Source organism: Eschscholzia californica, unplaced genomic scaffold, assembly GCF_041429995.1.
Source record: "Eschscholzia californica isolate CP2 unplaced genomic scaffold, dmEscCali1.0.p SCAF_6, whole genome shotgun sequence".
In the NCBI taxonomy this organism is placed as follows: domain Eukaryota; kingdom Viridiplantae; phylum Streptophyta; class Magnoliopsida; order Ranunculales; family Papaveraceae; genus Eschscholzia; species Eschscholzia californica.
In genome coordinates, this window is record NW_028238483.1 from 17,192,402 (window position 1) to 17,206,071 (window position 13,670).

The 13,670-nt window shown below is 35.3% G+C and overlaps 1 protein-coding gene across 1 annotated transcript; it reads right to left on the minus strand.

Moving 5' to 3' along the window:
- Nucleotides 1–1,288: 1,288 nt before the first annotated feature.
- Nucleotides 1,289–6,242, minus strand: LOC147532066 (vacuolar-processing enzyme-like). The gene is made up of 9 exons (XM_086646852.1): nt 5,732–6,242; nt 4,820–4,984; nt 4,544–4,700; nt 3,956–4,041; nt 3,614–3,813; nt 3,211–3,259; nt 2,713–2,922; nt 2,251–2,457; nt 1,289–1,715 (listed from the first exon to the last, which is right to left on the minus strand). Exons 1-9 carry the CDS (start codon nt 5,936–5,938, stop codon nt 1,533–1,535), a joined length of 1,464 nt encoding a protein of 487 aa, XP_086502978.1. The 5' UTR covers nt 5,939–6,242; the 3' UTR covers nt 1,289–1,532.
- Between the last annotated feature and the right edge of the window lie 7,428 nt (nt 6,243–13,670).

Below are 13,670 nucleotides of genomic sequence, written 5' to 3' on the forward strand. Positions count from 1 at the left end.
GTATGTATACATCAAGGTCAGTTTCATGAAATATCTCTTTTGTCGCTTTACCTTTTGTTTAGAAGAAATTTTCGAAAGTCCTCCGTTCCGGGGAACAAAAAATTCCGGGGGGCGCAAACTTTATGGTGAAAAAAAATAAAATATTTCCCTCAAACTCCGGTTACCACTTTTCTCCTAATTCATTTCATATTTCTTTTTTCTTCTCTTCCCACCACCACCTCCAACCGCCACCACCACCTCCAGCCGCCACCATCGCAACCATTCTCTTTCCACCTCCTCTTTCTCTCCTTTCTCTCTATTGGTGGAGGGGGTCTCCTTCGCTGGAGGCTGTCTGGTTTTCTAGATAAAGTTGTTGCTTTTTCTTGATCTGGGGGTTCCAAATACAGGCGAAGCAACCATCGTCTGGATATGGATCCCCTAGACCCCAACAACTTTTATGTGGAAAACAAAACGAAGGATTTCAGCGAAGGGACTCTCCTCTTCACCGAGAGAGAGAGGTTGTGGTGAGAAGAACAAAAAACTAATCCCGACAAAAGTCGACGGTTGAAGTAAGCAGAGAACCTTCTGCTTGCGACATTAAAAGCAGGGTGAGCCTTTGGAGAAAAAAAATATCTAAGTTTCTGTACTCCAAAAATTTCCCTATGTTCAGAAACACTGGCCTACTAAAAATTCTGAAAGGCAAAAGCTAGAAGAGTGAGTACGAAAATAGTTTCCTGAAATTTCTCTATTTATGGACGGTGGTCCCACGGGCAGACTGTGACATTCGCTGTAACTGTATACGCGTGGCAAATGCACATTATAAAACACATTTTTTCTCAGCTTGAAGGCGACATATACGTCTATTTCGGAATGGTCCAGTTTATGTGTTCCATTTCACTTGTTTTTCACACTGTACATTTCAAACTGTACAACCTAAATAAGAAAACCCCAAGGGTTAAAAACAATAGTTTACATGAAAACATAATTCAGTCTTCAAACTTATCAGACCCAGAATTGAGACCAGATGAGCTTTGGTCGTTACAAATAGCATCAGAGTAAAGTTGTCGAACGTTTCGTTTTCAGAGAGCTCCTTTAACTTTGACTGGACTTGTAAAATAATACACATAATAATCGAAATACCGTGTTAGAAGGATAGAATAGTTGATGATAGACCAGATACAATTCACGGACTCACTCGAGCCTCACTGAATTAGGGTTCGATGGTATTCGCCTTAGCTTCAGTGTCTGTTTTCTTGAGATGGATGGCTATCAAATTAGCACATAAAATAGAGCTGAAGAATATACAACATTGAAAGCAAATAACCATTACTTAGATTACACACAGAGAGATTAGTTCATTATTTCACACTTTTAGTTCCTATGTGATCTGAGCTTATATGTACAATGGAACTAAATCAGCATAATACATCATTCATGCATGGCATGATAATACACACAACTACTTAGATAAGATGGTTAAAGTAATTCCCGAAATCGTGATTTGGTGCATTGATCAAGCACTTCATTCCCGAAATCGTGATTTCGTGCATTGATCAAGCACTTAAACCCCTCTGAATTGAGCTCCAAGAACCCGAAGGAATTCTGGTACATACTTGTGATGAAACCTCATCCATCTGCTCGTTCTGAATTCCTGCATTACAGATGTTTGCGAAAGAACGCATATGTTTCATTCCGTACTGTGACAGAGATCCACAGCGACTCTCGAATGTCCTCACCTGCAAGTAAGAATTTAAAACAGCAATTTTTCTGTCAGACTGGGAGACTAAAGAATTTTCTTTTCTTTTTACGACAATTTACCCAGTTTTTGTTTTGGCCATGGATAGGGCTCAATCCACTTCATATTTACGCAGGTCATCTTCCAGAAGAAACAAGTTCTAATTTTGTTTATTTTTTTCATCAACGGTGAAGGTCTTGCTTCCCTGTTTGGTATATGATTTCAAGGCCAGACAGAGTCTTCGGCCCCTTATAGTGGGGGCTAGACTAACATATACAGAGACCACCTACTGCCAGCTTCCATATGGCCATTCCACGCAATTAGGAGGAAGGAATGCCGCTGGAAGATATCATCTCCTGACCTCTCGGTCATAACTAGGAATTTAACCCAGTGGCCTTAACCATTTGGCTACGCTGTTTTTCTAAGTTGGTCTAAAACGAGTATTACTACCATAACAATAACTTGTAGATTACTCCACATAAATGGTGTATATCTTAAGAAAATGAATAGAGGAACTCGGGGAGGGGGTCTGTTACCATTGTCTTAAGACAGTCCCAGTTGTCCACAAGAGGCTGCCCTGCTGGCCGAACTGCTTCCAGCACTTTTTGAGCCTTTTCAAATCCAAATAAAAGCTTTCCAATGAGCTTCATACTATGGTCCACGTGCATCCGATGACCCATTACTTCTACAAATTGCTTTTGTGCTTCGTGTTTCCTAGAAGAGCCTTCCGGGGCTTTTCGGTACTGTGTGATAGATAGAGAAGTTCAGGCAGTCAGAGTTGCATTAGAAAAAGAAAAAAGTTCGTTGAGCCCTTGACTCAGGGGCTCGTGCTGAGACCTGACTCATGGCCCGAGTCGGTCCCCGAGTAACTTGGCTAGGCTGAGCCGAACTAAATAGTTAATAATAAGATATTGTGAAATAAAGCCAACAAATCTGAGTTGGCAAAAGGGTTTTACGACGATAGTCAACAAGATAAAAATTGAGGTAGTTGGCTATACCTTGTGCCAGAAATGGATGAGATCTGCTTCGCGTTGGTTAACAGCCTTCGAAAACGAAGGTAATGCATTTTGATCGATGAAGGTAATGTTATCGTTTGCTGGATTTGTACCCATGTAGAGAAAGAGATCTTCCATGCTAAGTTCAAGATCTCCATATTGCATGACGTGGGATCCATAAGCAGAATTTCCATTATCCGTCCTGGTCCGAACCTGTAAATATCAGCACAACATAATACTTAAACTGATTAAACAATTCAAACATGTAATAACAAAAGTCATAATGAAATATCCCTAATAGAAGGTCTATCAAAGTAAAATTTACTACGTACATCAGATTTTTTTTTCTCAACATCTGATAAATCGCAATATGCATATAACGTGAAATAGATGATAAATGCAAGTAGAACGTAGAACTATAGACCATCTAAATGTCTAGGAAGTAGGAAGTAATAGATTTTTCACAAAAAAATGAGAGAAGGGAAGAGTGTGAGTTTTTACCAGTTGATATTGCTGCTTCAGAGTTTCAGTCCGCAAATTATGTTTGTCACTGTCCACAAAATAGCAATTTTGCATGATAAATATGTAAAGAAAACAAGCAAATCGAATAAACAGGAAAAGTATATCTAAGAAACTGTTTGGACTTCAGAATAAAGAGTTATATGCTGGAGTCCTCTGGGACATTTAATATCAAAATTTAAACACGGGATCGGTACATTTATGTAATCTCCATAGGGAAAATGGAAATGGAGGAATCAGAGGCAAGAGAAAAACCAAGTAAAAACAAAACTATATTACTTCCTAGTTACTCATTTACAGCTATAACTGTTACAATTTGCTCGGCGTAATGAATCTACAAAATTTTCGAAGTTCTAAGGTTATTTATTGCATATCGAATACATACCTGTCTTCCATCCAAGCAACACTATACAAGTCCCCCAAACAGGTATCATATTCTGGAGGAGGGCTAGGGGTCTCTCCGGGACAATAGGTTCCCCAACTGCTTTCTTCTGCATTAGATGCTGTGGTTGCGTAGATGTTTAACCCTCTTGGAAGAAGACCCTCAAAAATACTACCAGATTCACAAGCTTCGAGATAAAACACCTACAGTTTCACACAAATTATGTAATCCAATATAGAAGTATTATGTTTCTGATTAGTGAACCGAGATTGAAAATTTCAATCTAGGAAGTTTTGTGAAGTTCTACACAAAACAATGTTCATTAAAACAGAATTAGAATGTTACCAGGCTTTCATAGCTTTTTGAAGCATGCATTTTCTTCAAGACATCAATTAGATCATTTGCGTAAAGGTAAGGAAAGGTCGGCATTCCTGGAAATACAACAAATTATGAAGTTCTCAAAAGAAAAGAGGTGGAATTTGATAATATCGAAGTAAATATACTACGACTTCTTTATTGTTGGCTACGATGAAACATTGTACAAAATTAGAGCCACATAGAAATTTTATTTTGAAATTGGGAGGCTATGTTTATATCTATGTAGATTTTAGCTTTCCTAATTTATCAATTCGGGTGACCGGTTGATTCATAACATGGGTGATCCGTTGATTCATAACCGAATTCTGCATTAATATTTCATTAACATGAATTATTTTCCTTGTTTAGAAAAAGAGTAAATGAAGTAAAACGTTTTAAAAACGTGGTCAGTGTTTGAATAGTAGAATTTGCAATATAACAAGAGAAGCTATGTCAGATGAATGGATTGCAAGATCATCCAAATCGTCCGGATGAGTTTGAGAAATTTTTAAATCATTGCAAAGGCTACTTAAATAAACAAGCCATTCTTGCCAGAATCAAGATGAATTTACTAACCTAGTACTCCAGGACCACCGTGATCGGAGTAATAGATAAATATATGGTCGTCAGGACCACTATTTAGAACCTTCCCACTACCCCCTGTAAGAGCAGTTTTATTTCCACGAAGAACTGCGAAAAAGTTGTTCACTGTTACTTCATTCCCTACATAATCCTGCAACATTAAGATCCCCAAACTTGGAAAGATGTAAGACTATTACATAATGAGAGAAGCATAGTAAGACACAAAAGAGAAACTTCTTTTTTTGGGAAGAAAGAAGAAGAAAAACCAACCTTTGGAACTCCCGCATAGACGTCTTCACCATGTGGGTTGTTAATGATGACACCAGGTCTAGGATTCTCCTGATTATGCGCGATATCATCATACATGAAAACTATTATGTTTTCATCTTTTAATCCGCCTTTTTTCAAGACTTGATAGGCATGGCAGACATCAGCCTATAGATTTCCAAGACTCACACTATTAGCATCAATGTAAATCACATGATTCATCGTCAACTTAAAAGATCCGGATAACAACAACCAGATACCCATTTAAGTTATTCTAGTAAGAGATCATTGCTTATATTAGAACAGTCACAACTATTTTACCAGAATTTAAGACTTCCATGAAACATCAAATACATTATCTCGTAATTACCAACTAAAATATTTGCTTGCTTACCAAGTCGAATTCGGCTAATAAGGAGAAAACCCAACAACAATTAAATGCATCAGAAGATGCTAATGGTATCCATTACTTAGGTTTAGAATAAACCCCATAATAGTTCACTTTAGTTTCATAACAATAGAAAAAGCTGAAACTCAACAAATTAAAACCAAAAAAGTAATAATTCAATGAACTAATAAAGAGCTCCACTATATACTATCACTCAATGTCCAACTAAACAAACCCTTGTTTGAAAACCCTAATCCAAAACCCCAGTACCAAAAAACAAATAAAAACCGGAATTTCAACCCTCTTTTGTAATAAACCAAGCTTCCCCAAAAACAAATTCCATCACATCCTTTCCAAATTAACCCTAATTTCTTAACTAAATTGAAAACCCATAGATCACAAGATCAAGACTAACAGAACAAGCTAAGCATATAAATCCAAGTAAAATCCAAAATTAACAGAAGTAACTACAAAAAAAAAAAATCAAATTTGAATCAAAGAGTTAAGTAATCAAAGATCATCATCACCTGATGTCTGTAATTCCAATACCCATTTGAACCAGCAATTAGAACAGCCCATTTTGTTCCTACAGAATCATCATTGTTATTGTTACCATGGATAAAATAAGTTACTTCTGATGGTAACCTAATTAGATCGTCGGTGAATGTTTGACTATTAGCTGATAAACTTGATAACAGAACGAATAAAATTACACCGGAAACGTATCGGAACATCTTCAAATATCTTTTATCCGGTGATCAGAAAATAACGAAATCTTCAAATACAAGTTTGGAACTTCGGCATTAATATAAAGGCAATGAGTTTCAGATATAGCTAGAGTAACTCTCTTCTTTACACTTTTCATGCCAACCAGATAACATCCGACCGTTAATCTCTCGACTGACAACACACATATCGAGAGATTAAGAAAATGAACGGCCATAAGAGGACTATGGAGTCAGAGTCGGAGTGTATGTCAGTAATATATGATACAATTATTGGTTGACTTTATTTAGGTGCTGACGTGGGGCCTAAATACAGAATGGGGATGGTTTCAAGGTGGCCGGGTCTCATTAGTTCCAAGCTGCCGAGAAAAAAAAGCGTTTAAGAGAGCCGAGGTCGATTCCCATTTGGGTTATTTTCCAAATAGCCCCTAATCTTGTGACCAGCTTCTTGCGTAGCCCCTAACTTTATCAAATATTTTCATATGGACTTTTTTTTCAGTCACTGTTAGCACACCGTTAACTAGTCATCACCTTCTCTCCTCCATCTCATCTTCTATCTCTGCCTCATCATCTTCTCGCTACCTCATCGTCTTCACCGGCGAGGGTCGCCAGCTGACAAATTTTCCGATCGACGACCTTCAAACATTATTTTTTTTTCTCTCCTCTCTCTCTCTAAAAAAAAGTTTTTTTTTCTCCTCTCTTTCTCTAATCAGATCTAGATCTGTTCAAGAACAGATCATAACAGACCACCTCTCTCTAGATCTGATTAGAGAGAGAGAGGAGAAAAAAAATTTAGACAGAAGAGGAGAGAAAAAAAAAATAATGTTTGAAGGTCGCCAGCCGAAAAATTTGCTGGTCGGCGACCCTCGCCTGTGAAGACGATGAGGTGGCGAGAAGATGATGTGGCAGAGATAGAAGATGAGATGGAGGAGAGAAGGTGATGACTAATTAACGGTGTGCTAACGGTAACTGAAGAAAGAGGTCATATGGGAATATTTGATAAAGTTAGAGGCTATTTGAGAAATAACCCTTCCCATTGTTAGGTCAGACTGTATTTCTTTTTTATATATCATTCTTTTAATAAGAACAATTTGGACAAATTATTGCCTGTTGGAATCATAGATTTGAGATTCCTGTTAGGGAGTTGTTAGTTTGTTACTACACGACCAATCATTCAACCTGCTCTTTTAAACAAGTTTACATATGGGCAGTTAATGTTGAATATTCACTACGAAAAATTTAAGATCTTTGTAAAATTCAGTATCACAATGGTTTAGTTGAGAAATGGAAAGTCCCGTGCTAAATTTTAACCCAGGTCACTTTATACTGCAATAACAAAAATAAAATTTTGATTGAAATTTGTATGAAGTTTGACTAATGTTAAATGACTAGGGTCACTTTGTAGTTGTACGGCAATAATAAAACAAAATTTTTATTGAAAACTATGGAGTTGCACTTATATGAAAGAAAAGGGGAGAGGAAAAAACCAGTGAATGTATGTTGAAAAGTTGGAATAGTGTCCATTACTGCGACATTAAAAACTTTAGAAATTTGTCACCAACACGATCACAAACACATGGAGAAGACTACACATACTTACATATCAAGGAAGTTTCTTTATTGTAACTTTTTACTAGTATGAGATCGATTTAAATTTTAGCTTCCACTTAACCTTAATCATCTATCCAAGTTATGGTTGATATTTTTCGAACATCAACGTCACATATACTAGGAATCGGGTCTAAGAAATGTTTAACTCCAAACTCAAGATGCCGATCGGAGAACAACATGAGATGTAAAACTACACTATCGGTTTTCACATAAAACCTCTAAAAATATCCATCTCTGACCATTTTGAATCTATATAATAAAACAAAATGAGCCCTTAGTGTGGTGGTATTTAGTGCGGGGAACAACTCGCACCCCCACTACTTGCTACTAGTGATTTGCGTAAATAGTAGCGTAGATTAATAGAGATTATTTAACACTTCTCATTCTTGTCTTACCCCTTCATTTTTGTGTTACGACTTCGTTAGAGTATCTCCAATGCAGGATTCAAAAAAAATTCAAATTTTCTTATGTGTCAGGCTCAATTGAGTTTTTCTTTCCTAGATGTCAATCAAGAGCGGTCCAGGCCCAAAACAACTAAAACGGTTGTTTTGGAACTCACATTTGGAAGGGCTCCGAAATAGCAGTTAGTTACAGGCACGTCCAACAAAAACTAAGAAAAACTAAAGTCCAACCGAACTCCGTTGAACCTTCTGTACCTTCCCTAGTTTTATATGTTGTAAGCAACAGTTTTGGAAGTGTGACATGGGGTCCACAAAAAAATATAAAAACCAAGTTTAACCTAGACCCCTATTTCCACAAAAAAAAGCTGGATTCTTAGACTTTCTAATTGGCCAGCGCTTTGGGAAAAGCTAAATAGTTTCCGGGGTGTAAAGACTTGGTCAAAAATTGGTCAATTTTGTTTGACAATTTTATTTTGTAAATTGTTAGGGGGAAAAATAAAAAATCCCCACCTCACCTTTCTCTCTCCTCTCTCTCTCTCTAAAAAAAAAAAAAAAAAAATTTAATTTTAAGACCTAGATCTGGTCTGTTCTTGAAGAACAGACCTAGATCTGGTCTGTTCTTGAAGAACAGACCTAGATCTGGTCTGTTCTTCACGAACATACCATGAATCTAGGTCTTAAAACAAATTTTTTTTTTTTTTAGAGAGAGAGGAGAGGGAATATTTTTTTTTTTTTTTTTAATGTTTGAAGGTCGCCGGCCGGCGACCTTCGTCGGTGAAGATGATGAGGTGGCAGAGATAGAAGATGAGATGGAGGAGAGAGGTGAGGTGGGGAGTTTTTTATTTTTATTTTGAAACATATTCCCTATAAAATATATTTGCCCGGAAAATTTTCAAAATTTTGTCTATTCCCTTTAAAATTTTACACCCCGAAAACTATTTAGCTTTCCCCAAAGCGCTGGCCTTCTAATTCTACAGACCACCTAAAAGTTTAAAAACCCTAGAATATGGATTTTGCTATAGTATTTTGTTCTGTTCTTTTCTATGTTTTTTCTTTTATTCCTTTTTCTATCTTTATCAATTTTCTCTCTAAACTCTACAAAGGTTCTTTCTTTTAAAAAATTTCTCCTTTATTTTTATAATTGTATATTTCTATCCTTCTTTTTTGTTCTCTATTTTTTTTAGTTGATTATGTTTGAAGTTATGTCCCTTAAAAAAAATTCTATCTTATTGTTGAAGATTATCGATTTTAGTCTTAAAATTAAGTCTGAACAAATAATAATTACACTTTCTAATTCTCTCATCCTTGGATCTCTTCTACTACTTATAAGGTATGGTTTAAAATTTATTTCTTTCAGTCTTATTTTCTTCAATACAATAATAGGTATTCATAGTCATAATTTAATAGTTAATTGGTAATTGTTATATTCGATTTTTAACTAAACACATTTTTTTCTACATTGGTAATTTATAGAATTGTATTCTTGAATTAGAATGTAGGTGTTTGATTTAAATGTAATTTCTCTATTTTAGACTCATATTATCGTATTATACTTCAATTATTCAATTGAAAATATTACGAAAATGAAGCGTGCACATCAATCATGACACGCTAAAAGAGAAAAGAAAAAGAAAAAGAGGTTAGGAAATTAACGAAGTCTCAAAAAGGTTGCATAAAGAAATACTTTGTGAGAGATATAACACCATAAAATTCTACAATGGGTAGTTATAGTGTAGATTGGATCTTCTCGTATAGGATATAGTTCAGGTTTGTGATTTTCATGCTTTTTCATCCTACTTTATCTGTTGCCGGAAAAAATTAACTTTTTTTTATAGCTAGTGTAAAGATGGCACCAATTTTTTTCCTCGTTTTAGGCCTCCCAACTACTTGGGTCGGCACTGATGTCAATATTGAGATTCTCAATTCAAAAGATATCTCGAATGCAACACTCTGAAAGCTTAAAAATAACTTTGGTGTCATTTCCTAGATAGTTAGATTTGCTTATAATATTGAGTGGCCAAATGAGATCTTTAAAAGAAATCTCAAATATTGAGTTTCTTCTTAAGATATCTCAACATTAAATTATGTCAAGTCATTTTGAAATCCAAATTGGGTATTGCATTGGAGAGAGTTTCTTACAAAAAATTCAAAAAATCCTAAGTGGCACAACAGGGTTAGTAAATGTTTTAAAATTGTTATTTAAAATAATAATAATGATAATAATAATAACAATAATAATAATAATAATTGTAAAGACAAAGTATTCATTTTCTTACTACATGTATTATTTTTTAGTTCTTACATTGTATGTACTTTAACATTTAATCTATTTTCTCTTAAGAGGCAAATATTCGAACCATGGACACGTAAAAAAAAATTTAATTTTCAAAATCTTCAAGTTTTCTCATTGAGAATTTCACCTCCATAATCTTCACAAGATCCCAAGATTCTACAAGTTTTTTGAGGGTTATCTTTTGTGGTTAGTTTTTTTTTTTTTTGAAAAATCGAATATGACCTATTATAGTTGTTACAAGGCTTTGATACATCATGAAGATGTGATGAGCACAATAACCACCTAATTTAACTATGATGAAAGAGGCTTAAAGCCCGACAAGTTTATTATATTATTTACTATATATATTGCCTAAATTACATGGGATAAATTTTGATGCCAATTGCTTCCACCAAACTCGATCCCACGACCTCATGGGCTTATGAGGGGTGTCTAACCGTTGCACCAAAGGGTGGTGGACATGTGGTTAGTTTGTTGAAAAAAGAAAACGAAGGAAGTGTTCCATCTAAAAGCACTTTTATTTCTTAAGAAGATTTTTCTTTATTAGTCTATTTTAAAGTTTTTCGAATGACTTAAACCTTTGATTTGTGTTCTCAAGGGTTCCACTCCGTTTAAATAATGAAGGGTCCCGGGCAGGTACAAGTTCCACAGACAACAAGAAGACAGTAGGAAAAGAACCCTCAGACCTCGCATCATCCAGTTTGAAGCCTTTAAGAAATTTCGAAACGACTCTAGTGACAGGTAAAGTTGTGAGGACGATCTGACATTACTTAACGGGTGTCAGGTTGGAACCACTGGGAATTTAAGTTACTTGAACCAACTTTTATTTCGAAAAAATTTATACGTAACTTGTTGTAACAGCTCATCGAACAATTTTCTAAATCTCTGTCAGACATGTACTAATTACCGTAGTGCCAACTCAAGATTAAATACTTACCTTAATTTTTTTAATATTGACTACAACGGTAATTACAAAGGCATTAATACATCGATACGATGTTATAAGCACGATAACAGCCGAATTACTACTGGCTTAAAGCCCGACGAATTAAATTGTCTAAAGTCCGACAATTAAATGGTCTAAAGCCCACATAAACTACTTTATTTATACCCAAGTTCCATATTCTTGAATTTACACTTTCATTGAATCGAGCATAGAACCTCCACATTGCGGAGTAGATGCACTTACCAACTGGGCCACAAGTTGTTGGCAAATTTTAATAGTGCTAAGTTTGTGGAACAGACGATGGAAAAACTAACTTTAACCGATCCTTAGCTTTCGGAGGGAAGAATAGAAGTGGGTGAACAATACTCAAGGTAGTTATAGACTTGACCAGTCAAATAAATTGACTGAAATCAATTCCCTGATCGGACCCAATTGAATTTGAGGGGTTGGGCCATTGGTCCAAAAAGGGGGCCAAAATGAAAATCCCACTCAAAGTTGCCTAAAAATGAAAGGGAGGTCCGATGTGTCAGTTTGGGGGTCAAAATTACGTAAAGGGCCCTTAGAAAATAAAGTATTTACCGTTCATGCCATCGAAAATTACAAAATTGCCATCGAAAATTCTCGGGAAACGATTTTTTTCTGAAAAATAATCTGACAACCCGTCCATCCGAATCTGTACTGTTCAGAAAATTACGGAACAGGCACCGAAAAATTCCCGGAAAATGAAATTTTTTTCGGGAAATTATTTTATTTACTAGAAATTTTTTTCTGTACTAGACATTTTTGCTGGGCGGGAATTTGAAATCTCGTAAAAAAATTTGAAAATTTGAGCGGGAATTTGAAATTTTCAAAACTTCGAAAAAAAAATTTGTGACCGGGAAATTATTTTATTTACTGGAAATTTTTTTCTGTACTAGACACTTTTGCTGGGCGGAAATTTAAAATTTTCAAAAAAAATTTAAATTTTGTCCGGGAATTTGAAATTTCGTTTGAAAATTTCTAAAAAATTTGAAAATTTCTAAAAAATTTGAAAATTGGAATTTTTTATGTACGGGAAATTATTTTATTTACCGGGAAAAGATGGTTTGCTGGGCGGGAATTTGAAATTTCGTTTCAAATTTTCAAAAATTTTGAAACTTTGAATTTTTCGTGTACTGGTAAATTATTTTAGTTACCAGTCATTTTTTTTTTCCAGGAAAACGTCAGCATGTCCCGTCCAAGGGCAAGAGGGGAATAAAAAAAAAACTGACATTTGGACCTGCAACTAATTTTTGGGCAAGAGTTGATTTTTTTTGGGTTTACCCTCCAGATTTTGGACTGTTGACTCAAAAATCCATTGAATTTCCGGGTAGCCTTTAGAACGGCCCAGATGAAATAATCACCACCGTTTCTGGATAGTTTCTATTGCCCTTATCTAGGGTTCGTTTGCTTCTTTAAGATTGCAACCAAACCCAACTTGAAGCTCCACTACTTTACCAAACTCCATTAAAATGACACCAAAAGTTCTACTTTACCAAACTCCATTAAAAAGGAGTTTTTCCTTGTCTGTGGCTAATTAACATTCATCATGGGCATGGCCTATCCACAGCATGGCATGACACCATTTTGAGAAATCGTGTACTTGTTGATTTCTTCATATCATTTATTCTTTTTGGTATTTGGTAAGGAGAGTTATTGTTGAAGAGTTATAGTACAAAATCAGTTTTTTCTACTTTGATTTGTATACCAAATTGGTATTAGAAACTATTTGTTTGGATTTGAAATTAAATCGTGAGATATAGAAGGACGAGGGTATAACCCGTGCCAGTCGGGCACGGATAGTTCTATCAAATGCGTCACATGAGGTGATGTATACGCGCCCCACATTGCAACTATAGGCTCCCCTCAAAGGCTAAAGTTTTAAGAGATCCATATGTAAATGGGGCGCCTACAACAATAATATTGGTGTCTTTAAGTCTTCTCAAAGAAAAATGAGATCTTTGGAAAGATGCTCTTTTTTATAATCTCAACCCTTGGTTGATTTTTAATCAAATCTGAACTAACAAACTTTGATAGAGTAAATCCTAACCATTAGAGATAAACATGGGAGAGCAAATTTTAGCGATTGGGAAGAGGGGAAAGATACCATCCTCCCTTATTATATACATTAGAAAGAATAATTACACAATTTAAAAAATTGAACGGTAATTCTTCTTTGTCGTCCTCTTCTTCGTTAAACTCCAAATATTCCAACAACAACACCTCTCTTTTCTTCTTCACAATCAAGATATACAACAACCATTACCAATAAACAACTAGTTTATTTATTCTCACGTTCTTCTTCTATTGGATACTAACATTTATTATGTCTTAAGGTATTTATAACGTTTTAATGGAGGAAGATGATATTTTTCAATTGAACCAACAACTACCAACTCAATCAAACAGTGATATTATAGATGAAGATCTCTCGCAAGATGTAAGGAATTCCCAACACAAAACAGTAGAAAG

Coding starts and splice junctions, on each gene's coding strand:
- LOC147532066 (XM_086646852.1), bottom strand. CDS start 5,938: ATGTTCCGATACGTTTCCGGTGTAATTTTATTCGTTCTGTTATCAAGT. Junction 3,260..3,613: donor GTTGCTTGGATGGAAGACAG/GTATGTATTCGA, acceptor TTTTGTGGACAG/TGACAAACATAATTTGCGGA. Junction 1,716..2,250: donor GGGACTGTCTTAAGACAATG/GTAACAGACCCC, acceptor TCTTACTTGCAG/GTGAGGACATTCGAGAGTCG.